A 27,180-nucleotide genomic window follows, 5' to 3' on the forward strand; every position below is an offset into this window, starting at 1 on the left:
CAACCACATATCGTGTCCAACACATGTTTTCATCGCAGTGGGGGGAAAGTATCTCCTGGAAACTGCATGAAAGGCGTGTCCAGGAAAGTAATACATATCAGTTTCTGACCATGTTCCCTGCCGGCTGTATTCCGACTCCATGCAGCTGAGCTGGCCTTGACTGTCTTGTCGCTGTTTTACAGAAGGGCATGATTTGTTTTGTGTCTCTGTTTTCTGTAAATACTATAACATGGTGCTGTCGAGGCTGACATTTGGATTGTAAGTGCAAAAGAAAGCACACGATTCCAGCAAGTCGTGTTTTCATGGCATGAGTTTTACACAGACATTCAACAGTATATACGCCCTGATCCGTCCCTTTCTATTTTCGATGGCTTGGAAAATGTCATTAAGACATTTGAGCCAGTGCATAATGTCTGACTTATACAAGGTTGTGCACCATGTGGCACATAAGATGTAGCTATATAAATCAGGTTGAAGATGCTGTACTGAAATGAGTATTGCCGTTCCATTTCACAAGACGGTATCTTATCTGATGACGCGAAGACTGTTGTGGAATCCATCACTTACCGCTAGACTGAGACATACATTTATGTCTTGAGTGTAATACAGATTGATAGTGGTTTTGAAACATTGTTACTATGGGTGGGGAATCGGGATACGAGTCACACAATGTTCTTGAATGAAGCTTTAGGGCTGGAGATCCATATCTGATCCTTTCAATTCTTATCAGTCCTGTATTATGTGCATGTCTTGGCACCAATCCTGTGTCCTTCTTTGAGTTGCACAGTAACCTATTAAAAGTTATGGGTTTGTGTGTGTGTTTATATAATAATATAGTGTGTGCGTGTGCGCAGTGAACTGCTGGACTGCATGAATACTTCCTGCTTTCCTGGAACACCTTGCAGTAGAGCCAAACCATACCACGTTGTTGTGGGCCAGATCCCAATGTTGGAGAAACCTACACCACCATACTTTTTATTTTATTAAAAAGTGCAAAAGCTTGCAATCAGGTTGACACACTCAGCTTGTAGATCTGCTATTTGTGTACCGACTGCTGATACAGACAAAAAATAAATGTAATCAAAAAATAATGGTTGATATATCAGCCAAAGAGATGTATGGGTTGGGCTCTAATCATTTTGCAGGGCTGTCAGCCAAAGCCTTATCTTATCAGCCAAACCCTTATCTTATCAGCTACTGGAGCTGAACAGAAATCAGTCATTTACATTTCTGACAGCCATTTAGGAAGGGACATTCACCATCAGTTTTCCCAACTAAATATTCTGTCCTATGATAATACATACATACATACATACATACATAGGGGCGACTGTGGCTCAAGAGGTAGAGCAGGTCGTCCAATGATCCATGGGTCGGCGGTTCGAATCCCGGCTCCTCCTGTCTACATGTCGAAGTGTCCTTGGGCAAGACACTGAACCCCAAATTGCTCCCGATGTGCTGGTAGGTACCTTGCATGGCTTCCGCTGCAATCGGTGTATGAATGTGTGAGTGAATGGGTGAATGTAATGCACAATCTATGTAAAGCGCCTTGGATAAAGGCGCTATATAAATGCACCATTTACCATTTATACATACATACATACATACATACATACATAGTAGCTGAAGGTTTTCCATAGTGTATAGAATGAACCATAGCATCAGCATGTCTGTTATTATTAGGGATGCACGATTATGAAATTATGACCGATATCCGATCTCTGATTATGCTGATTATTTGCATTATTTTGCAGGGTCATATCTGACCGATTCCGATAGAGGACCACAATGGAAACAAACCTATAGGCCCTATAGGGGCTTGGCCCAAAGCCTGTATTCAATCAATCAATAAATAGCATAATACTTTTCTAATTAAATGTATATTTATTTTAAATTTTATTTATTTTTTGCTGGTGAAAACCGATTAAATAATGTGTATGTATCGGACCATTCCGATACCGATATGGCATCACTAGTTATTATCCCTATTTTGGCCATGTCATAATAGGCCGACATTTGGTGAAAATAGCGGCATTTCGAAGCCCGCTATTCCGACGCGCCGTCATTCCGACGCACCGCATTACTAACCCTGTCCCTAAAACTCGCACGCACGCGGAAGCCATGTATCCCCGGTGGAAAATTGGCAAAACATTTGGTGGAAATAGCTGACCTACAAAGAGTTTGTAGATTGTCTATTGTCGGTAAAGAGATTTGCGTTCTAAGGAAATATAAGGACTGAGCAGAGAAGTACAGCCCCCTGGGGGGGGATCCCGGTCAATGAAGTGCAGGATAGGGTTTAAGTTGTTGATGTATGAGCTTAAACTTAAATCAACTCATGACCATTTACAGTATGTCTCAGCCAGGTCTTAAGCACATAACGATGAGCTGAAAACAAGGCTGGACTGTTCCTGGCATCATAAGTGGCTTCTAGTGTAGTCAGCTGTGGCTGGCACCAGATAGTGTGAGGGTGATTATTGCCTTACCACACACATGCACGCGCACACACACACACACACACACACACACACACACACACACACCACACGTATGCACACAGACAAATGCATGCTAATAGAGTTTGTCGTAACACTTTCAACAGTTTATTCTAACACTTGGAAAAAGAAAGACCATGAACAGCTACAGTCCATGAATGTCAGCGCAATCCTAGAACTCAAATTATGTGTTCATAATACGTATGTCCTTGAGGTTGTGTTGCTGTGTATCAATCCTCAGTTGGTGTCCAGTTGTGAATTCTGTTAACACACAGACAAACACCATGAATCCATTTTGCGCACACACACACACACACACACACACACACACACACACACACACACACACACACACACACACACACACACACACACACACACACACACACACACACACACCCTCAAGGACATAAGTACATACAGAGTTGGGCAGGTGTTAATCTTCATGTGATGACTAGTGGAATTTGTCTTGTAAAATCCGGAATGTTAATTTAACTCTGAAAGTTGATGTTTACGCTTGAAACCCACCAGGCGTGCGAGCATGAACCGAACGCACGGACGCTGATTTTCTTTGCTCTATGTTAATGATTTCAGTCGTTCTCACTGGCTGCGCACGGATGCTCCACTCGCGCACGTGAAGATTTATTTTCATCTGCTCTTAATTGGTAGGGGGGAAAAAAGTTTGTCCGCACGCATTCTCATTAAAATGAGCTTACCAGACGTCCCACTGTGGCCAGGTTTGGCCGGGCGAGAACTGACTTTGTGCACAACCCTCCGCATGCAATAAAGTGAGTGTACCGACGTTCTTTTTTTTTTTCTTCCTTTTTTGGGGGGGGGTTTGAAGCCTCACAGGTGAATTGTTGCACTTTCAGAGCTAAATTGATACTCATTTTGCTGTGTAAGCAAAATGGAAGAGGAAGCAGTGAGAGAGAAGGGAAGGAAATCCGAGAGTGAGAGTGCAGAGACAATAAGGTCTACAGCAGACGTCTTTTAAATGTTTTTCAGGCCAAGGACGCACTAGCTGAGAGAGAGATGAAGCAGAGAGGGACCATATGCGTTTTTGTTTCAGATTATACTTTTTCATAGATGGCTTCCAATAGAGTTGTTCGACAGTACTGTCGAACAATGTGTGGATTCACGTTAACGTGTATTTTCAGGCAGTTAACCACTTAAACTCTCAATACTTGGGAATCTTGTACTTGGGCTGCTCTTTTTTCCGACGAGAACATATCTGCAAAAGCATCAGAGGAAAGTATTTTGGTACAGGACTCAATAATGCAACAGAAGTGAAGAAATAGCCAGCACACAATGTCCCTTTCACATGGTTTATTTTACCTCTCATATGGACAGACAACGGACGCGCGTTCTGCACACTCCGGTTCCGCTGCGATGAAATATAGTCTGCTGACTTCTGCTAGCCTAGGCTTATTATGCTGACTATGGGAACGGAGTTGTTAGAATCCTATTATCTCGGATTCTTCTTCCAGGTTGGACTTTTGATAAAAACAAGTTTGATTTGCGGCTCATTTCTTTTCTATAAACGATATGATCGCCGTTGACAAAATGTATGTCTCTAAAATTCGCAGGACATGTTGCATAGCGATTTTTCACTTCCTGTTTCTCCGTTTCCAAGTGAAACGCCTTTCAAAATAAGACGGTTAACATCACCAGATGGCACTGGTGGCGCCGAATGAATTAGCTTAGAGATCACTTAGTAAAATTCTGTGTTCATTTAATCATTTTACTCCCATGGACTCCCAGGAAATACATTTAATCTTGACCATCAGGTCAAAATTGGTGTCAGATCTTGTCTAGGTGAGACATGACCTCCAATTGTATAAGTTATATTGTATTAACATACTCTAATTGGACAAATTTTGTTTTTCTTCATTTAAAAAAGTGACATACTGTAGTGAGGCTTTACCTTGACATGTGAAGGCTGACAACGCTACTCTGTTAAAACCTGGAAAAGAAGACTATATATGTTTTAAGACCAATGAAATGGTGTTGTAGGATGTTGAGATATTATAGCTCTTAATTCTTACAGTATACACTAACAGTTATCATTAAACCATGCATTTTCAACATTTCAACATTAATATACCTTGGAAATAATTAAAAAAAAGTCCCCCCATTCTGTGTTTCCTAGAACTGGAGGTCTGAAAAAAAATCATTAACATGGTGAAGTACATCTTGGTGACATCATCAAGATGTACTTCACAATGTTAAAGATTTTTTTGGTTAATGAAGTGGCTTTTTTGTTAATGAAGTGGCCCTTTCTGAGTTACATTAACACTCAGGGTTTTGCTGTGTAGGCACAAATTCCAGAATAATCACCGGGGTTCATTTCAGTTCTCCTCTGATTCAGCGTTGGTCCTGAGCCAAGGTTATCGTTTGAAACCAGCTCTTTATTGTTAAGTCACCTTGCACAAATGTACAGTATGTTATGTGGAGTCGCAGCACACAGAGTGAAAGTGGCTCGGGAAATGGAGCAGCTGCGGTTCCCGGTTTGATCCCCGGCTCCTCCTGGCTTTGTGTCGACGTGTCCTTGAGCAAAAATACTGAATCCCAAGTCCCAACTGCTCCTGATGAGCAGGTTGGTGCCTTGCATGGTTTGCATAGTCCCAACTGCTCCTGATGAGCAGGTTGGTGCCTTGCATGGTTTGAGCATGGTATGAGCAGGTTGGGGCCTTGCATGGTTTGATGAGCAGGTTGGTGCCTTGCATGGTTTGCATAGTCCCAACTGCTCCTGATGAGCAGGTTGGGGCCTTGCATGGTTTGCATAGTCCCAACTGCTCCTGATGAGCAGGTTGGTGCCTTGCATGGTTTGAGCATGGTATGAGCAGGTTGGGGCCTTGCATGGTTTGATGAGCAGGTTGGGGCCTTGCATGGTTTGAGCATGGTATGAGCAGGTTGGGGCCTTGCATGGTTTGATGAGCAGGTTGGTGCCTTGCATGGTTTGATGAGCAGGTTGGGGCCTTGCATGGTTTGAGCATGGTATGAGCAGGTTGGGGCCTTGCATGGTTTGATGAGCAGGTTGGTGCCTTGCATGGTTTGATGAGCAGGTTGGTGCCTTGCATGGTTTGAGCATGGTATGAGCAGGTTGGGGCCTTGCATGGTTTGATGAGCAGGTTGGTGCCTTGCATGGTTTGATGAGCAGGTTGGTGCCTTGCATGGTTTGAGCATGGTATGAGCAGGTTGGGGCCTTGCATGGTTTGATGAGCAGGTTGGGGCCTTGCATGGTTTGATGAGCAGGTTGGTGCCTTGCATGGTTTGAGCATGGTATGAGCAGGTTGGGGCCTTGCATGGTTTGATGAGCAGGTTGGGGCCTTGCATGGTTTGAGCATGGTATGAGCAGGTTGGGGCCTTGCATGGTTTGATGAGCAGGTTGGTGCCTTGCATGGTTTGATGAGCAGGTTGGTGCCTTGCATGGTTTGCATAGTCCCAACTGCTCCTGATGAGCAGGTTGGTGCCTTGCATGGTTTGCATAGTCCCAACTGCTCCTGATGAGCAGGTTGGTGCCTTGCATGGTTTGCGTGGTGTCGGTGTGTGAAAGTGTGTGTGAACATAATGCACATTGTAAAGGCCTTTGGATAAAGATGAAATGTAATGTAAATGGTAAATAAAATGGTGCATTTATATAGCGCCTTTATCCAAGGCGCTTTACATAGATTGTGCATTACATTCACCCATTCACACACACTCATACACTGATGGCAGCGGAAACCATGCAAAGTACCAACCAGCACATCAGGAGCAATTAGGGGTTCAGTGTCTTGCTCAAGGACACTTCGACACTAACTCTGGGGGAGCCCGGGTTCGAACTGGCGACCTTGCGGTTACCATCCGGAAACTCTACCCCTGAGCCACCGCCGCCCACAAATCAGCACAGGCAATGCAGTAACCACATAAACCAGTTTTTACACCTGACCTCCCTAAAAGATTTTTAAAAAATCGCCTCTACTGTATATCACAAACGTGTGAGCTATTTTTACCATTCATCATATGACAACGTACATTTATACAGGGATTAAGTGGTAAACAATGTGTTATGGTTTGTGCATGTTGAGTGATCAGTGTGTCTCATTGAAGCATTTACACTACAGAGTAAGACTCAGTATTCTAGTAGTATTGGTGGGATTAGAATGGGATGGGTGTGGGTGGGGATGTGGACTTGAAGAAGGTTGAAAAGAAACCACTGCTTCGGCCTTGCCAGGTCACTGAGGCGAATAGAGCAGCACTGATCACAGGGAGAGAGTTGTAAGAGGATAGGCTTGGCGCCTGTTGAGACTGTATTGAAGAAAGGATGAGAGAGGAAGGAAAATGAGTATTACGAGAAAGACCTGAGTTTGGGGGGGGGGGGGGGGGGGGGGGGTTAGGGGATCGGTTTCAGATGTTACATCCAGTGATCAGGGATCTGGGTCTCGCTGATGAAATCGCTCTGGCGTCATTGATTTCCATTCCATCATCGTCTCCTCCTATTGTTATGCAACGGTAATAACAATGAGTGCACTGGAACAAACCGTGGCCACCGTCGTCGCTGCATGTGGCCAACGGGCGAGCCTTGTGGGTTTGGCACGTTGCTAAGGACTAACGAGGGGTCGGCAGCCCTGCCGTGCCGGCTGCCAGATTGTAGATCATTTGGAGCTGCAGTGCAGCACACAGTGTTCTTGCAACCTCCACGCGACAGCTAGGGCTTCTCTCTGGATAAAAACAACCGCGACCCTTGCAGGCGTTGTGACATGGTGGACGGCTTCGAGGGTGGTTGCGTAATGTCTAGGAGTTCACTCGTTTCAAGGACCATACAGTCTTAAAGGGGCATTCCACTCATTTTCAACATTTTACTATGTCATTAATATACCTTAGAGCTGTTGTGTGGAAATAATAAAAAGGTCCCCCCATTCTATGTTTCCTAGAACTGGAGGTCTGAAAGAAAGCATTAACATGGTGAAACACATCTTGATGATGTCATCAAGATGTGTTTCACCATGTTAATGATTCTTTTCATACTTTTCATACTAGGAAACACATAATGGGGGGACTTTTTTAATGACATGGTAAAATGTTGAAAATGAGTGGAATGCCCCTTTAACTGTGACTTGTAGCCATTAGCAGAGATTGTCCCTGTCGTTAATAAATGTCTTTTACACAGAAGTGTATGCAGACAGTGGGTAATACTGGGTATGTTGGCAGGCCTCCACGTATATTTTGAAATGTCACTCGCTGCCATTCATGTTGAAACGATGTGGAAAAACACTCTACAAGACTTTATAATCATGTTATACTATAGTATAGGTAAACATTTTCCAAAACCTTCAAACGTTTTATTGGTAGGAATATGCTAGTCTGCATTTCTTCACCGTTAAGTAGACATGGTGCAGTTGCCATGTATTGTAGGAAAGAGATTGACGTTTGCTAATCACTGCAAACTGTGACCCAGATAGATAGATGTTTTTGTTGGCAGAGGAAGATTTCACCAAGAAGGAAATGACCTTTGCACCTGTACGTTTGACCAGAGAGATGCAGGTTGAACTTTTTTGTAAATCAGATTTTATTGTTCTCTTTTTTTTAACAGTATACATATAGGCTATCTCTGTCCTGCAGCTTATCATATTTTGCAGTCCGCCTGTAACTTTGACCACCTGTCACCTCCTCCATTCATCTTGAAGAATGTCCATTCCCTGCAGTGCTGTAGGGTTCCCCAATAGGCGGCCCCTTGTGGCCCCTGGAAGAATTTCAACAAAAAATAAATAAAAATGAAATGGCATTAAATGGGGGTCAGTAGCCTATGCATGTCAAACTGGGCACCCCCTCAAGGACCACTGGTTGAGAATAATTTTTAATTAATTAATGAAAAATAAAAAACCCAATTTTTCGCGCGTGCGGACTCGGCCCCCAGCCTGGTTCCCCAGCCAAAATATGGCCCTTGAGGAAAATTAATTGGGGAACCCGGAGTCAGGGGCCATTAGGCTTTTCTGTTTCATTTATCCAGAATAAGCATGAGACTGTGCAGTTATTATTGATCATGAATGAAATGCTACATTTAACATTGTACTACTACTGTGCATAAAGTGAAGGAACACATACTGAAATCCCTCCCTACCTTGTGTACAAATTATATATTTATTTTTAAATTAACCTTACAGGCCACTTTTTTACATTTGTACCAGGCTCGCCTCCAGGATGGAATGAAATGACTGAGGGGGCAATTGAAAATGGCGGGAGAGGGCACATCTAATTTTTATATACTGTAGTAAAACAATATGTACATAAAACCTAAACTGAGGGGGGCAGAATTTGCAACTTAGGGTACCCGTCTGGCATCCCCCGTGGCACCAGGCCTGATCTGTAGTGCATACATTTTGAGTTACTTGTAGTATTAATACAAAGTGGATAAATGAACACAAAACCGCTCCGTGTCTCTCCCCCTGTGTCCACTCCACGTTCCCCTCCATCTCTGTCCTTACCCTGCTCGACAAGCGTGTCTTAATCCACAGCCCCCCCCCCCCCCCCCCCCCAACAATACTCAGAGGGTGTTTGGATTAGCCATGTTCTCTCCTCGCTCGCTCACGCATGCTAACACGCGAGCACGTCGGCCACATTCTGAGATCATGTGCACTCATACCCACTGGGGCCCTATATATCTGGGACAGATTAGAACGGCGGCGGATGAGAAATGTAATGAGTGAAGGGCAACTCGGCCAGAAGAAGTCAGTTTCTGTTTTAGAGGCCTCTTGTCAAACTCCACGACCTGTTCACTCAACCCAGCCGCAGTCTAGATCAATCTGTATCTGTCTCCCTCCTCAACCCCCCCTCTCTCACTTATACCTAATGTGTCTCTCCCTCCCTCGCTCTCTCCCTTCCCTCCCAATATCTCTCTCCCGTACCATCCTATCTGTCTCCCCCTCTGTGCCTCAACTCCCTATCTCTGTCTCCCTCTCTCTCCCTCACCTCCCTATCTATCTCCCTCTCTCTTATCTCCCTTCCTTAAAAATATCTTCCCCCCTCTGTCTCTCACCTCCCCATCTCTGTTCTCTCTCTCCTATCCTTCCAATATCGTTACCCCTCTCTCCCTCACCTCCCCATCTCTGTTCTCTCTCTCCTATCCTTCCAATATCTTCCCCCCTCTGTCTCTCACCTCCCCATCTCTGTTCTCTCTCTCCTATCCTTCCAATATCTTCCCCCCTCTGTCTCTCACCTCCCCATCTCTGTTCTCTCTCTCCTATCCTTCCAATATCGTTACCCCTCTCTCCCTCACCTCCCCATCTCTGTTCTCTCTCTCCTATCCTTCCAATATCTTCCCCCCTCTGTCTCTCACCTCCCCATCTCTGTTCTCTCTCTCCTATCCTTCCAATATCTTCCCCCCTCTGTCTCTCACCTCCCCATCTCTGTTCTCTCTCTCCTATCCTTTTAATATCGTTACCCCTCTCTCCCTCACCTCCCTAACTCTGTCTCCTCTTTTCTTAACCCTCCCCCCCACTCTCCCAACTATCATCTAAGGAAGCTGCGAAGCGCTATGTATTTGGATGCTTGGCATTACAGACCTCATGACTTCAAAAGGAGTTTCACCCACTGAATAAAGAGATTTATATATATATTTTAAGTAGCTCCACTCCTGAACAGCCTGTGGCGAGCAGAGCCAACGTTTCAAGTCTAACGATAAAATGGTTGTTACTGTTAAATATACGTTTGAGTTATTGTGTGGAAATAATTAACCCCGCCTTTTAGGCTTCATAATCACAAATTGCACAGGGCAGATGTGACATACTGTAACTTCACCCATTACTGTATCGTTTTAGAGATGGCTAAGATTAGGTACCTGATTAAATGCATTTGGATTATAGATGATTCTGTTGTGTAGGTTTAGGGTTTAGTGTGGTTAAGATCAGGGTAAGGATCTGAGAAGACTGTTAGCTAATGAGGAATCGGGATCCGATGGGAATTCCGGCGGAGCATTAGTCCGACATACGGTCGGACTAGCGCTCGAACATGCGCTGCTCCCGTGCTTGCGGTTATGGTTATAGGTTAGGGTTTGAGGTAGGTTGTCGGTCTAATGACTGTCGGAGCCTGTACCCGAGGAAACGGCACTGCATATCTTTCCCTCCGGAGTCATGTTTGTCTCAGCCTGTCAGCCATCATGTCAAAGTACTATTTACAGTAAAGAGACTGCACTCTTTTTAGAACATGACCTCATTGAATCAATGATGACAGAACCTTTTGACTGTGAGGATGGGAATAATGCCTCATCATGTTTAGTCTCAGGACATGCCAGAGGGCTGTGTGTCTGACTGTGATATATCTATAGTGCCAGACGCTACAGTAAATGGCCTGCAAGGTATTCACCACATTGTTTGACACTTGACAATGCAACACCTGCCAACCTATCTCAGACAGCCATCTGTATTCATTTCAACAGATGTCCTATTATCTAACTCATTGGTTCCCAACCTTTTTATACTGAAGTACCACCTCAGAAAACATTTGGCTCTCCAAGTACCACCATAATTACTGATACAGGAGCGTAGACCTGCCTTTTTTGTTCCATTCCTAAGGCAATAAATGCTGCTGCTCTGACAAAACTCAACATCAGCACAACTGATGATATTTCTAATCCGTTCTCAAAATATCTTCTATTAATGGCTGGGTGTGCTGTCATGCTCATGTCAGCATGACTGCATAGCCTGTTTCAACCAATTGCTTGGTCAGAAGAACTACCTGTAGAAATATTTAATTCCACTTTTGTCTTTTTTTCCCTCCTTTTTGGGGCGACTCCTCTGTGTTCACCAGAGGGGGGCTCAAGCATAGATATATATAAACTCTAGATGGCTCAAGGCGGTGTTTCTGACGTCGTTCACCCGGCAGCCATCTTACTTCGGGGCTACAGTACAGTATGTTCAATGGCAGCTCAAACAGAAACAGTCATAACTCGCTCAAATCTTGACGGATTTACAAACGGGTTGGTTTATTACAAATGTTATCAACGTGGCTATGATTCAAGACGCTTATCTGCTTCATTTTTTTTTTTTTATATGAACGTCGTATAAAAGCATATAAGTATGCGGACGTCTCTGACGTTTATAACAAACCAAACCGTTTGAAAATCGGTTGAAAATTGAGCAAGTTATGGTCATTTAAGAGTACATGCCCCATAGACACAATGTTATGTGGCCCGAGGTAAGATGGCCGCCACGTAACGACGTCGCTCTCCATTGGCCAACAGCGCGGGTGAGCTATCTAGAGTTTATATATATCTATGGGCTCAAGTACCACTAGTGGGACTAGTACCAGTGGTTGGGAACCTCTGTCTAACTGCTTCAGTCATCTTCAGTAGTCTTTAGATGTAGTAAAGGAACCTTAATGGAAACCCACGCTGCATGCTAATCTAAACTTTGATTCAAAGCATGCACTTCCACTTGGAAGAGCCTGGCTGTAACTGAAGTCATTTTTGGAAGTGGGTGGAAGGAAGACAAACTAATGCATGTTTTATAAAGCTTAAGGATCATCTCAGCCTCTCAGCACGACAGTCATGCTCTATATACAGTATGTCTGACAGAACATATGTCTGACAGAACATTTACCTTTTTGGGACCAGTTAAATGTAACCCTCCTGATCTTATAACATGGAGTATGTGTGTGCACTACAGAGGGTCCATATTTATCCTCTGGGTTGTTACATTCTGGATCATACTATACGACTGATGACATATTTTTATGGAGAGTCCTAGACAACCCATTACCGTCATTTTGATCGACATTTTGTAATTACAAAAATAAATATTTTTACTATATACATTTTATTTCATTTAACCACTTGAGCCCTAATTAAAAAGCAGATCTACAAGCTTACGATGCATCGCGATATGACGTGTTGCGAGCTTGCTATTTTTAAAAAAAAGAATAGGAATTTTTGAAAACCTTTTGGAAATGTTGGCCTACAAATACAATGACATGCCCAAAATAGTGACACCAGGTTGGAAGTGGTTAACAATCGGGACACACATTAGCTGCATAATTGACAATACCGAAGTCATAAAGTAAAATAAGATAGGCTTTAGTGTACAGACAAGAAGATACTTGACTGTCGTCCTGCCTGCCTGGAACTGAATTGAGGGGTCTAATCTAATGCACGTTTCATAAGGTCCATTGACTGCCCAAACCACATAGCACCGTACTCCCAGAGAGAGACACAAGACCGCCACACAGAGAATGGCTGTGGTTTCCTGTGGCGTGTGACGTTCTTAATGTATATTTGATAAGGTTAGTTCATCAGGTCTGCTGTCCTTTGTCTGGCAGACTGGCTGGAGATCACCTTCTGCTGCATGGCCACCTGTCATGCTTGATTTATACTTCTTCGTACGATCATGGTGTCATGCAGAAAATGGCTGATCTACAAGCTCACAACGCGCCGCATTGCGACGCGTTGTGAGCTTGTAAATCAGCCATTTATCAGGCTTTCAGGTTCCTTGAATGTTAGGTCTAATGTGGCCGAACCTAATTTGTGTTTGATAATGGCAGCTGTCCTAGACTTGCGTACCTCATGCATTATGGACGAGTAATGAGATTGCCTGTCAGGATCATACCAACACTGTTTTACAGCATTTCCGATTGGAGCAGCCGCGCGGGTAGAGAGAGAGAGAGAGAGAGAGGCCTTCTGGGAATCGGGTGGTCGTCTTTTCGACCCTCTGCTTGCCCAGTATACATGTCGGGAATGTCCCTGAGCAAGACACTTCACCCACGGCTTAGTTTTCAGTCTTTATTTAATGTGACGCTGATTTATTTTCCTTTCTGTATTCCATGGCATACTGCCATAATGTTCACTCTCGTCTACATGTGTGCCTCTGTTGTGTAAGCTGGTTAGTTCAGTTGGTGTGGTAACTTGGTGTGGGTGTTCCTAAGAAGAGAGTAGATGTGTTGTGATGATGATGATGATGATGATGGTGGGTAGCAGCAGTGAAGGACAAGGCTTCAGAACAACAGTCTCTTCCAACAGGTTGACTCTCTGATGTGGGCAGGAGCATTCTGACTGTACTGTGGCGTCAGTGTTGGAACAGGCCAGTATTTGTAATAAAAGTGGTTTGTCTATGGATAATATGTCTAAATTCTACTGCATCTGCAGGCATCTTTTTTTCTTTATCACGTATTAGTGCTCTTGGCTCTGTGACGTGAGCTGTATTGGTGCTCTTGGCTCTGTGACGTGAGCTGTATTGGTGCTCTTGGCTCTGTGACGTGAGCTGCAATAAGCCTATCTCACAGAATTTCCCCGCCCCCCTAAATACGCCCCCTTTCGGGGTTAGTGGTGATAGCGTGACGTCACTCCATAGACGCTACATGTTAACAGAGATAATTTAAGAAGTCTACAACTTTTGTTTTCTCAAGGTAAGGTTTGTTCTATCTGTTCGACCTGATTTACCATCTTGTTTGCTTCATAATAATATTGGTCTGTCACATTTTTACATTAGAAAATGTACTTAGATTCTCCAGAGAAAAAAACGTGTAAATGCTCATGTTAAAGACACCACTATTTACCGGAAGTGGGCGTGGAAAGCGGGCTGTGAGATACTATTGGATACAAGGCGAGTGGTCATGAAGACACCTATCCTTTAGTGTACAATGTGTTCCCATTCCTTTCCAAAATGTAAAGTTACTTAACTGTATTGAAGTAGAAGCTCGACCCTCATCTAATGCCATGAATTTGTGTCGAAGTGCGATCCGAGTGTGAGAGAGACACACACACACACACACACACACACACACACACACACACACACACACACACACACACACACACACACACACACACACACACACTATCTGTGCCCACTGGCCACTGTCCTGTTCAGGTTGTGTTTCTCCGTGAATGTCATGTATCCACTGTCCATGTACAGTATGTTCTCAACTTGTTACCGGCTCAAATGTACAGTACAGTATGTACAGTATATATAATATGACTTACTTTTACCTATTGGGTGTTGTATTGGTGAGGGAGAATCAGAGCTAACCGTGACTGAAAGTGTCTCTCACATTCTCGCTCATTCTCTCTCTCTCTCTCTCTCTCTGTCACTGTCTCTTTCTCCATCGTTTGCCCCGGGGTCCTCTTTGTTATTACTGGATAATGGAGCGGTGTCCTGGATCACGTCGTCTTTATATAGGCTTCTCTGTTTCTTCCTGACCCACATTAACACACGCACACACACACACGCACACACACGCACGCACGCACGCACACGTGCGATAGGTACACACACGCACACTTGCACGCTCGCACATTTATGTGCACATAAAGGTCAAAAAGCAAAGACCGTAAATCCTCAGAGTGCAAATAGAACAATGCATTGACATAGTATAGACACATGACATCATCGCACATTTGACAATAAAGACAAACGTCACACAAACTTACTCTAGGATAGAATAGGATTGATACCACTAGACTTCACAATTTTGCGCCCGGTTACTGATAGTTTACCATTTTGGAGATTTGTTGTATTTCTTTGGTACTTTGAGGTGTATCATATTGTACTGTATTTCTCAGCTGTTCTGTAATTTGACATGTACGAAGTAGCATTGAAGTGTAATTTTTATTCTGCCTCTTGGCCAGTTCCCACTTGTAAAAGAGAGTCAAGAGACTCAGTCTCAATGTGTTTTTACTGGTTAAATAATGGTTAAATAAATAAAAAAACATAACTCATTTCTATTTCTAACTGTTGGATCTTATGTGCACTGCACATGTCCTATAGGCTAGTGAATATAAATACATTAGCTACTGTACAGTACATTCATACCAAATATAAACACATACTTACATTGTGTCCATACCAAATATAAACATTCAGTACGATACCAAATATAAACACACACACCACGTCCATACCATACCCAAGCTGTGAGGCTGCAGCCATGAAGGGATGGAACTGCAACAGCTTGGTTAGAAGGACTTTTTGGGGGAGTTGTGGTGATATTGTAGGTGTACCCAAACTCCACAAAAACAGTTCTCTTAGACGCACGCACGCACGCACACGCACACACACTCTCTCACACACACACACACACACACGCACACGCACACACACACACACACACACTCTCTCACACACACAAGGGCATTCATATTTGCACCACACATGGGCACCGACACATCCACAACAAACAGAATGAACAGAATTATGTCGCAGTCTCTGCACACTCATAGCAAACACAAATGTGATCAACAATGCCAGCCTTTGCCAGGCCTTCCACACAGCATTCAGTTTCTGGCCACAACAAATGGTCTGTCTGGCTGGGAACTGAACGGTGGCCGAACGGTTTCCGGAGCGGTCTTGTTATCGGAAGGTCGCCAGTTCGAATCCCCGGACCGGCACGTTAAAATTACCACCGCTGAAGTGCCCTTGAGCAAGGCATTGAACCCCTACCATGAAATGTTCTATGAGCAGGGTCTGGCTGTAAACAAGCATCTCGAGCTTAGCCCATTCACCCTGGGTAAACAAAGAACTTTGCTTTTTGCTAACCATGGTACCCACTGATCAGGGCATTTAACCACTTGGCTATCCGTCCTAACACTAGTTTTTAATAGTAATAAATGTGATGGCAGCATAGTCATATCAGAATGCAATGTCAGTCATTGTCAGTCTCTCTGATTCATCGGTTCAATTAAACCTTTGAATGTTTCAGGTATGAGTTTGTGCATACTGTACATTCCAAAGGTTGTGCTTTCTGCTGCTTTGTTCCTTGACAGGAAAACAAGTCCATGTGTAGTACTGTATGATAGCCATCTCTCTCTCTCACGCACGCACGCACACACGCACAGACAGACAGACAGACAGACAGACAGACAGACAGTGTGGATAAGTTCTCATCTTATCCTGAGGGGGGCAGCATATCCTGACTCTTGTACCAAAGAAACGGTTTTCCTTTTTTCAGACTTTAACTGAATCTTATTTTCCTCTTTCTTACTTCTTCTACATCTGTTTTTTCTTCTCCATGCCAATTTAGCTTGTAGATATTATTATTTTAATATTTATTATTTAGTTTACATTTTTGCATTTTTTCCCCCAAAAAATGTCACCTATAATGACATGTTAGTAGTATAGGGATGCCAGGGTGACAGTGGTTAAGTGATGTATAATAGTCTCACTAGGAACTGCATAGTTCCTAGTGAGACTATCTGTCAATGGTTATCATGGAATGGAATGTGACCATTCTTCACAGCGATTACAGGCATCAACCTCTAAACAAAGTTAGATCAAAATACTCGCTGGAGATTTTTGTATTGTTTATTTGTCTAGCCCCTGGTGTGTAAAGGCCTTAAAGGAGAATTCCATACTAAAAGGCTTTCTTACCTTTCTTTGTAGTCGTTACGTCACCACCAAAGAGGTCCAGGTGTTATTTTGTGCAAAAGCTCCTTATTGGCTATTTCCCCTACCATAAGCCCTAAATGAATCGCATTGAATTGAATGGGAATTTTTTTTTGTATATATCCTCTCTTCATAATGTAAATAATAAACCAAGCGGCACACTTTACTACTTATTTCGATGGAAATAAGCGAATTAGCACAACACCCCATAGCCCCATTCAATTCCCATTCAATGCAATTCATTGAGGGCTTATGGTATGGGGAAATAGCCAATAAGGAGTTTTTGCACAAAAAAAACACCTGGACCTCTTTGGTGGTGACGTAACGACTACAAAGAAAGGTAAGAAAGGTAAAAAAGCCTTCTAGCATGGAATTCTCCTTTTAAAGGCGGTGTAAGTGATATTCTTTCTTCTTAGTCAAGTAACTATATTCTGAGTAATCATAGTGTTTGAGTTACAAGGTTCTCCCAGTCTCTCCAGCTCTTTTTAACGAAAACCTTTAGTTGTAACCAAAATACATCACTTTTCAGCACATTTTTAGAGTCAAGAGCCAATTAAAGATACATGGAAAATGAGAGAGAAAATGCAGCCGTTTTGAAAATACTACTGAATTCCATTAGTAGCTTTTGCTGTTGCATGATACTGTAAATTATTAAATGATTCATTCATTATTTTTGTTTTACTTTCTGTTTTTCAGATGTTTTCCTGAATTGATCCCGTCATCATCAGGCAGCTAAAAAGGCTCTGATGGGTAAAAGGGAGCAAGGACAGTTGCTGCACGGATGTGACTGGACTCGATGGAAATCTGAAAACATCAATGTGGACCTGGATTGAATAAACAGAGCAATACTCAGCTACTCGAGCCTGGGCATCTTTAAAACCTGTATTATGTAGTTGTCATTAGTCATCAGAGTTCCAAATCATTTCAGTGGAACCTTTCTATGGCTCTATGGCCGTGCTGTGAGAAAGAATGGATTGTTAGTAGCAGACAGTAATTGACTACATTCCACAGAGAAGTTTATTCTGGAGAATCACAGAACAAAACTCTTAAAGCCCAACAGCTACAACTGGAATCCTAATTGTATACAGAAGTGTATTCCTCTGTCCAGCACAACCAACAACAGAAAGGCGATGGATCCATGGTCTGAGTAAATACCTGTGCCTTAATTACGGATAAATCGGTTACATTATCACAGAAAAGAGGCATTTCACCGCATCCAGAGATGAGTGTTTCTCAGACCGGTGGGAGCCTCCTCCCTATCGGGGGGAAGAGCGGGGCGGCCATGAAGCTCCCTCTTCACAGTGCTGGAGATCAGAACGGCAATGCTTTCCCCGTCTCCTCGTCCTCCTCGTCCTCATCTTCCTCCTGTTTGGGGGAGTCGTCCCCCGATTCGCTGCGGAGTCTGAGTAGCCTCAGTGGCAGCTGCCTGGACAGCCCGCTGGACGTCGACATGCCGGAGTCCACCCATCACACCCGTCCACCCATCAGCTGCCTGGACAGCCCGCTGGACGTCGACATGCCGGAGTCCATCCATCACACGCCCCAGGTCACCATATCAACATGGCCGACAGAGGGAGAGGGTGAGGACGGCAAAGTGGAGAATCGTGATGCTTCGACGGAAAGTGTCCAAACTGTGACGGGGCGGTCGTCTGAGTCCAACGATAACTCTGTTTCGATCTATCTAGACGCCGACAGCGGCGGCGACTACTGCGAAGACACCTGGAACGACAACGACAACCTGACGCTGACAACAAACGCGGTCCGCAACAACGATGACCTCAGCAGCAGTAGCAGCATCAGGAGAAGGCACCGCTCCTCCTCTCCGGATTCAGACGCAACCGAAGTCCCCGTTATGGACGATGATGACGACGATGACAATGGCGACGACGAAGACCTGTTTGTGTCGGTGAGCTCTGACGTGGCCCTGAGGAGAGCCAGCACGGCCACCGTCTCCCCAGCGAGCAACGTCCCCATCCTGGACTCACTTGGTGCTCCAGACCTCTGTGTGCTGTCAGAGGGTGGGGGTTCCAAGAGCGCGGACCTCCAGAGAGAGGGTACCGTTACCAGTGAAGAAGAAATGGCAGGTCCCGGGTCAGATCAGGTGGTCTGTCCATCGGAACTTCTCACGGATGGCCAGTTGCCAGACAGAGTGGCCGATGATAATGACAACACTGCACTACGTGAACCTCTTGCCTCTGAGGTCCTTGGTGAAACCACCAATACGCCATCTTCTGCTTCCTCCGTCACCAAGAAGGAATCACGGTTGAAACCTCCGCTCTCTCAGGAAGAGCTGGACGTCGCCCTCCCCAAGTCTAATGTGTTAACGAGAGCTGTGAAATCCAAGCCCAGCACCACTAACTTGGCTACCAAGACGTGCAAACCAGCCAAGCCGGAGGCAAAGAGAGCTCCCAAACCAGACCTGAAGAATGTCAAAGCCAAAGTAGCATCAAGGCCTGCCCCTGCCACAGCTAAAACAACCAATCAGGTATTCAGCTGACACTGTGTAGACATTATACTGTATGTCCTCAACTCACTTAGACCTGAGGACGATTCTACAAATGCCTTTTAAATCCTGACAGTTTTCTGAAAAACCCTATGTTTCTATGTCAGTCGTATATGTACAGTAATTGGCCGCCGACCCCCATCTGAAAATATGTTGTTCCAGGGACCCCCCCAAGAAGCAAAGATTTGAGTTAAAAACGTTTGCTCTGAAAGAATTTATATTCAAAGATTTGTGCCACAAAAAATAGCAGATCTACAAGCTCGTAGCGCGGCACTCGGTGCCACGCTATGAGCTTGTAGATCTGCTATTTTTCAATAGCTAAAGTATAACATAATGCTTAAAACACCAAAAGGGGTTCCCGCCCTGAATTTAATGTGTGTAGAGATTATATGTCCTTAATGTATTAAATAATTGTTTCATATCGTTGCCGTTGGGTGGAAATCTTGTATGTGCAAAACCTGGAAATGGAAAAAAAGAATATTGTGTTCCAGTGCATCTAATGTAGTTACTATTTTGTCACAAGCTCTTAATACTTTTCATTGGTTCAATATTTATCAAACCCACAGACACACAAAAACCTTTGAAAATATTTATTTTTTGTCTCATATTTCATCAAATTTAGAGATATGGCATTCCACCTGACAGCTCTGTTCCACCCCATCTCGTTGTGCTCCCCACAGAACAAATCCGCTCCAGCCATTAATGAGAAGAGGGCGGTTCTCAAGAAGGAGGAAGTGAACGTTGCAGACGGGGGCAAAAGGCTGAGACTTGCGACGGGACGGATCAAAATGGTGGCGGTCCTGAAACCTGTCCGAGGCCGAGGCGCTGACCTCCGCAACCTCAAACCCAACCAAAACGCAGACGCCAAACGCGCCCAATCAGAGAAGAGGGGAGAGACCGCGACCGTTAACGGGGCCCTCTCTGGCTCCTCCAGCTCTTTGGGGTCATCGGATGTGACCGTGGAAAGACCCTTGAGGTCTCCCAGCAAGGCTGTCCAAGAGATGCCCGTCCTAAATGGAGTAGGAGAAGAGGCTAGTGCCGCCGCGGGAGACGTTGCAAAAGATCCCGCGGAAGGTTCTGCGGAGGAAATGGCACCAGAGACGACCAGGCCGGGGCATTCAAGACGGGACCCTCAGCGAGAGGCGTCTGTGGAGAAACCAAAGAACCGTGGCACGGTAAGTGTGTGTGTGTGTGTTTGTGTGTGTGTGTGTGTACGAACGAAAACTGAGCTCTTGCCTTGCCTTAAGCCTTAGGTCACATTTTGATGTATCCGATGAATGTCATGTATTGTACATGTGTCGAGGTTGTACGAGAGAATCTGTCCGCTTTACGATGTAGGCTGCAGTAGGCCTATGTGATCTAATCAGTCTTTACGATGTAGGCTGCAGTAGGCCTATGTGATCTAATCACTCTTTTGTCGTCATCAGTGATGATTTAAACATCCATGTATAGGTGACCCAGAGGATGTTTATTCTGTAGCTATCCTGTTATCCTGTTTGTGTCCCACTGACATGAATAACGTCCCTTTTTTGGGCATAGGTCATATTAGCCGAAAATAGCCGATCTACAAGCTCACAGTCCCAACACAACGTGTTGGTAGGCTATTTTCGGTGACTAGGTTTGGTCGGTGGAGAGGGACAAAAGGAGGGAGGAAAGTACAGGGCCCCAGGGGGACCCTGGTCAGCAAAGTATATCGACGGTTTTAAGAACTTGTTAAAAACGTATTTATTTCGTCAGCACTTTATTTTATGATGTATTTTTACTTGAATTATTTGCATTTCAATGTTTTACCTTCTTGTTTTGTTTTTTCTGTTGTTTGTTGTACAGCACTTTGTAACATTGTTTCGAAAGGTGCTTTATAAATAAAATGTACTTACTATAGAGTTTATATAGGTTTAAGTAAACCCGCACTCGGATCCAAACGTTTTTATACCTCGAAAAAAAGGCGGTGACACTTTAATGATACTCAAACCATAACCAGCACCGCTTTTTTGTTTTTGGCGTGTGTTTAGCAGAACACAGTACCTGTCATAACGGCTTCGTCACGCTCTCGGCTCATAACTATCTCACGCACGTTTCAGCAGCAGTTGTAGTTACTATAGACACAGTGCTCCTTCAGCTTGACAGTGTAATGGCCCAGTGTTTCAGCAGCAGTTGTAGTTACTATAGACACAGTGCTCCTTCAGCTTGACAGTGTGGTGGCCCAGTGTTTCAGCAGCAGTTGTAGTTACTATAGACAGTGCTCCTTCAGCTTGACAGTGTGGTGGCCCAGTGTTTCAGCAGCAGTTGTAGTTACTATAGACACAGTGCTCCTTCAGCTTGACAGTGTAATGGCCCAGCGTTTCAGCAGCAGTTGTAGTTACTATAGACACAGTGCTCCTTCAGCTTGACAGTGTGATGGCCCAGCGTTTCAGCAGCAGTTGTAGTTACTATAGACACAGTGCTCCTTCAGCTTGACAGTGTGATGGCCCAGCGTTTCAGCAGCAGTTGTAGTTCCTATATAGACAGTGCTCCTTCAGCTTGACAGTGTAATGGCCCAGTGCACACATACTGTACGCTCTTTAGAAGGATTTCCCATCAAAGCCTCATCAGCCCACGTACAAAAGCACACCACTCCAACCTGGCCTCACCCTGTAGGACTGGAGTACATCATTACACTGTAGGACTGGAGTACATCATTACACTCCAACCTGGCCTCACCCTGTAGGACTGGAGTACATCATTACACTCCAACCTGGCCTCACCCTGTAGGACTGGAGTACATCATTACACTCCAACCTGGCCTCACCCTGTAGGACTGGAGTACATCATTACACTCCAACCTGGCCTCACCCTGTAGGACTGGAGTACATCATTACACTCCAACCTGGCCTCACCCTGTAGGACTGGAGTACATCATTACACTCCAACCTGGCCTCACCCTGTAGGACTGGAGTACATCATTACACTCCAACCTGGCCTCACCCTGTAGGACTGGAGTACATCATTACACTCCAACCTGGCCTCAACCTGTAGGACTGGAGTACATCATTACATTGGGTGACCTGGCCTCACCCTGTAGGACTGGAGTACATCATTACATTGGGTGTTTAACATTTAACCATCGATCCAGTAAGCCAGTACCGCTTATCCCTGCATTAGCAATATTATATTCTAGTTGTACTGTAGTTCATCTAAAACTCCTATCACATGACCACTTTAATATGAAGATAATAGTTCGATAGATGGACCTATTTGATCCCGCTGGGGGGGAATTCAGTTGTCATAGCAGCACCGCAGGACCGATACTACTGATAGGAGTAGAAAGATGCACCTACAGTACATGGTCCAGTCCACACCAAAGATCCGGAACACATACCAGTTGCAAGTATTCTGTTGCAAGTAGTTGCAAGTTGCAAATCAATGGTGTTGCAAATCAATGGTGTGGACTGGGCTAACGTAAGAGAAAAGAGTAACATAAAGGAAGTAGAAATAAGATACAAAATACCAAAAGGAGATTTACAGGGTCTGGTCTGGCCATCGGTACCTGGACTGACCAGGATTTGCATAATGTATGATTCGTTATTAACCATTCAAACCTATAAAGTATATACTGTACATCGTTGCCCGAGGCCCCCCCAGGGGACAATCCTTGGTGCGAGCGCTTGTAGATCAGCTATTTTCATCGAATATTCACCCCTATATAGTGTTTGCCCATTATGACATGCTCAGAATAAGGACACTGGTTCAAGTGGTTAACACGTCAATGTGGTCAAAATGGCAGTGAATCACTAGTGGTAGTGCTATGGATACATATGTACACTACAGTCAATCTACAGTCAATCAATGAGCAATATACAATATATCAACAGTAAAACATAATGTACAATCTATGTGTAATCTATAGGTACCGGTATAGTGCCCGGTATATGGTTTTAAAATGTGGGGATTATACTATAAAATATATTTATCTGGTTTTAGTTGAGTTCGATTTTTAGATCTCTGCATAATACGCAGTATTAGTTAGTCAGACTTAAAGTCAATATTAACCATTATCTACCATCTGGGTGCTTAGAAGTTCTGGCTTTGTAAATTAATCCAGAAGAGAAAGTATGTATTAAGGTAGCGCACAGAGTTTGGAAAAACATGACAGCTCAATTGAGTCAAAACACGGATATCATTAACAATGACACGGCAAAGAAACGTCAACCAATCATATCTCTCAGACAGTAATCCGTCGAGGCATAATGCCATAATGGATGGGCAGAAAAACTCGTATCTCACCTCGTATCACAACGTGTCACATTGTGAACTTGTAGATATGTTCAATACTTTAAAATGTTTTGGGCAGGAACCCCTTTTGGTGTTTTAAAGCATTGTTATACTTTAGCTATTGAAAAATAGCAGATCTACAAGCTCATAGTGTGGCACCGAGTGCCGCGCTATGAACTTCCATCCATCCATCCATCTTCAACCGCTTATCCGTAGTCGGGTCGCGGGGGCAACAGCTCCACCAGAGTGCTCCAGACTTCCCTCTCCAGAGCAACATTAGTGACTTCCTCCTGTGAGTCGATGTGTTTCCTCCAACTGCGCCTTGGTCTTCCCCGGGGTTCCCCGGCGCCCGAGAGGCATCCTAACCAGATGCCCGAACCACCTCATTGTAGGTCTGCTATTTTTGAAAAATCGTGAAAATGTGCCTCAAAACTTTGAATATATATTATTACAGAGTGAACATTTTAACTCAAATCTTTGCTTCTGGGGAGGTCCCTGGAACAACATATTTTCAGATGGGGGGGCGGAGGCATATTACATATAATTTTTGGGGTCCTTGACATGAAATATTGAGAACCACTGATACAGAAACATACGGTTTTTCGACATTTTTTTTAACGTCAGATCTAAAATGTATTAAAACTGATAATGAAAAAGGAACGTTCTTTTGGACATACAAGGTTTCCACCCGACAGCAGCCCAAAATGTGTCTTTTTGACATGTGACGCTGATGAGCAGCGTGCGTGCAGTTTAAATGGAGGGTGTGTTGGCTGCTGTGAGTGTGGTATGTGTTTTCTAAGCCCTGGTGAGACACTGACAGGTTTAGGACCTGCCCCATTGGTATTCTGACACACTTTGGCCTCGGGGGCCTGTCTCACTAATAGTACAGGGTGTTTTTTAAAACTGGTCAAACGTGGCTCAGAGAGACACAATAAGACATTAGCCCAACACATATACATTAGCCACTTTAAAACCTGTTTTGGGCACGTCAATGTAGGCGGAATTTTGTTTCTTCAATCTTCACAAAAAAACGATATGCAATCTCACAGCGTGTTGCATTGCAGCGTTTTTTGTGAGCTTGTAGATCAACTATTTTTGTCGTGCATCAGGGCTTAATTGGTTAAGAGAATGCATGTGTTTTAATCTGGATCATGTGACCAATGGAAGGCATGTTGAAATGCAGGGGAAGAGGTCATATTTTGAGGCAATAATTCATGATTGGCAATTGTGTCAAAAACCTTTATATTCACCGTGCAGTTTCATTCTACTTTTATGAGTTTGATTTAAAGTCTTTACATGCTTGCACATGTCAGCCCCCCTCCAGCCCAGTTATTTATGGATTTATTTTGTATACTCAAAGAATTATTGTTGCACAGTGACATTCCAGTCTCCAGCCACTACGTCACTATCGGAGCAGGCACAACATTTTGTCTTTTTGTATTATTATTTTTTCAAGGTCTGTTTTTGTTTGGGTTGTGCCCAAAACGGAGTAGAAGAATGTCTTACGTTACTTTCTTGATGAATGCAGTATTTTGTTTATTTATTTCAAAGAGATGACAGCTGGAGTGTTGTCCTAGCTTAGAGACAGTTTCAGATTGGATGATGAAAGCTACCATTCAGGATTTATATTTTAACCCATTTAGACCTGAGGACGATTCTACAAATGTCTTCTAAATCCTGACAGTTTTCTGAAAAAACCCATGTTTCTACGTCAGTCGTTCTCATACATTTTCATGTCAAGGACCCCCAAAAATATATGTAATTGGCCGCCGACACCCCATCTGAAAATATGTTGTTCCAGGGACCCTCCCAGAAGCAAAGATGTGAGTTAAAAACGCTCTGAAAGAATATATTCAAAGTTTTGCGCCACATTTTCACGATTTTTCAAAAATAGCAGACCTACAAGCTCTTAGCGCGGCACTCAATAGCTAAAGTAGCCTATAACATAATGCTTAAAACACCAAAAGGGGTTCCCGCCCAAAATGGCTTAATTAATAAAACGTAATTTGAATCTGTGTGGTGCATAATACTAATACAGTATATCTAGAACATCTGCACGGGTTGGAGGTTGTCTCCCGACAGAGAAATGTAGACCCTGTTATCGGGGCATGTCCTAATGGTTGACAATGTCGATAAAGTTATTTGAAGCTAAATAAAGGTGATGATGATGATGAAGCTGACTCGATTGGAGAGTATTACAGCATTGATTAACTTCTGAAAAAGAAAAAAAAACCTTTTCAGGTGGCGGAACGCAGGCCAAATGCATATCAATTTGGGGGTCCTTGACACGAAAATAGGTTACGGTACATATTTCCGTTCCATTTCCCCTGTAGAAGGCCAAGGAAAGCCTAACTGTAGTGCCTCAACATGCTGCATGTGTATCACGTGTGCATTCCACGTCCACATGTCATTTGGCCTCTTTGATAAGCTGCCGATATCCGATCTGTGGTGAAAAGTTGTCTTCAACCAAAGTCCAACATGATGTAGTATAGTCTACTCTATATCAGTGGTTCCCCAAACGTTTTCGTGTCAAGGACCCCCAAAAATACATTTATTAGGCCACGGACCCCCCATTTGAAAACATATGCCAGTGACCCCGATAAGGGAGGATCTTTACAGCTCTAGCAGTTTTTCCGAATGAGAGTGTGTGTACAAATGGAACCAAATGGACCCGTTAGGGTCCATTTGGTTCCATTTGTACAATCTCTGAGTTACAGACACATAAGGGTCCCTTTGTTTCCTAACTATCTCTAGCTAGGTACCCCCTGGAACTCCCTCAAGGACCCCTAGGGGTCCCTGGACCCCACTTTGGGAACCCATGGTCTATATGCCAGTTCAATGTTTTTTGCCAGGGACCCCTGAAGAGAAGATTTGTGTTAAGAAATCCAAAAATATTTGACATTTTCCAAACATTTAAGTGAGTTTTTTTCCAGGTTATTTTCAAATACTGTATATACAATTTTTTGAATGGCCAACGTATATAGAATATGTATAAAGTGGTTAAAATGATTTTGATGCTGCATTAACTACTTTTAACGGGGACCCCCTGGAAACCCCTCAAGGACCCCTGAGGGGTCACCGGACCCCACCTTGAGAACCATATGCATCCCTCTCACATCCTCCTGTAACATTTCATCTTCTTGAACGTAGCTCAGGCTCAGGGCGAGACTATAGCTGCCAGCTAGCTAGCATGTCAACACATGATTTACTGTGTTGGTATGCATGCTACAGTAATCCTAGGGCTCAGGCTCTTGGCTTGGCTATAATGTCAAGGGGCCTATTACCGAGCGGGAACACGGCGAAACCATTCACCTTTTCTGAATAAGCTCTGTGTTTTGCGTGGCGCACGTTTTGGGCCGAAGACCTGGAGGTGTTGGGGGACAAGGGTTTGTTTTGAATGACGGCATAACTTATCTTTGAAAAGTGACTTGTTCTAGTGAAAGAATTCAGTACAAGTCACGCCAGCACTGTCTCCCCATAGCATGAAATAAGCTTTAGTGCAAGTCCAGAGATTGCTTTGAAACGCCTCCACTCCACATGTGCGATTACATAAGTTTGCATAAGGAATGTCTTTTCTCTCTCT

The 27,180-nt window shown here is 44.0% G+C and overlaps 1 protein-coding gene across 1 annotated transcript in view; it reads left to right on the forward strand.

Moving 5' to 3' along the window:
* The window catches only part of LOC306922195 (uncharacterized protein), a gene marked incomplete at its 3' end in the record, with an annotated part of 87,831 nt that overhangs the window by 6,349 nt on the left and 54,302 nt on the right, over positions 1-27,180 (forward strand). Inside the window, exons 2-3 of the mRNA XM_079499591.1 lie at positions 17,540-19,328; positions 20,027-20,521. Coding sequence (XP_079355717.1) covers positions 18,066-19,328; positions 20,027-20,521 — 1,758 coding nt within the window. The 5' untranslated portion in view covers positions 17,540-18,065. The remainder of the gene's footprint in view (positions 1-17,539; positions 19,329-20,026; positions 20,522-27,180) is intronic.

Source organism: Electrona antarctica, assembly GCF_951216825.1.
Source record: "Electrona antarctica genome assembly, chromosome: 4".
Classification (NCBI taxonomy): Eukaryota; Metazoa; Chordata; class Actinopteri; order Myctophiformes; family Myctophidae; genus Electrona; species Electrona antarctica.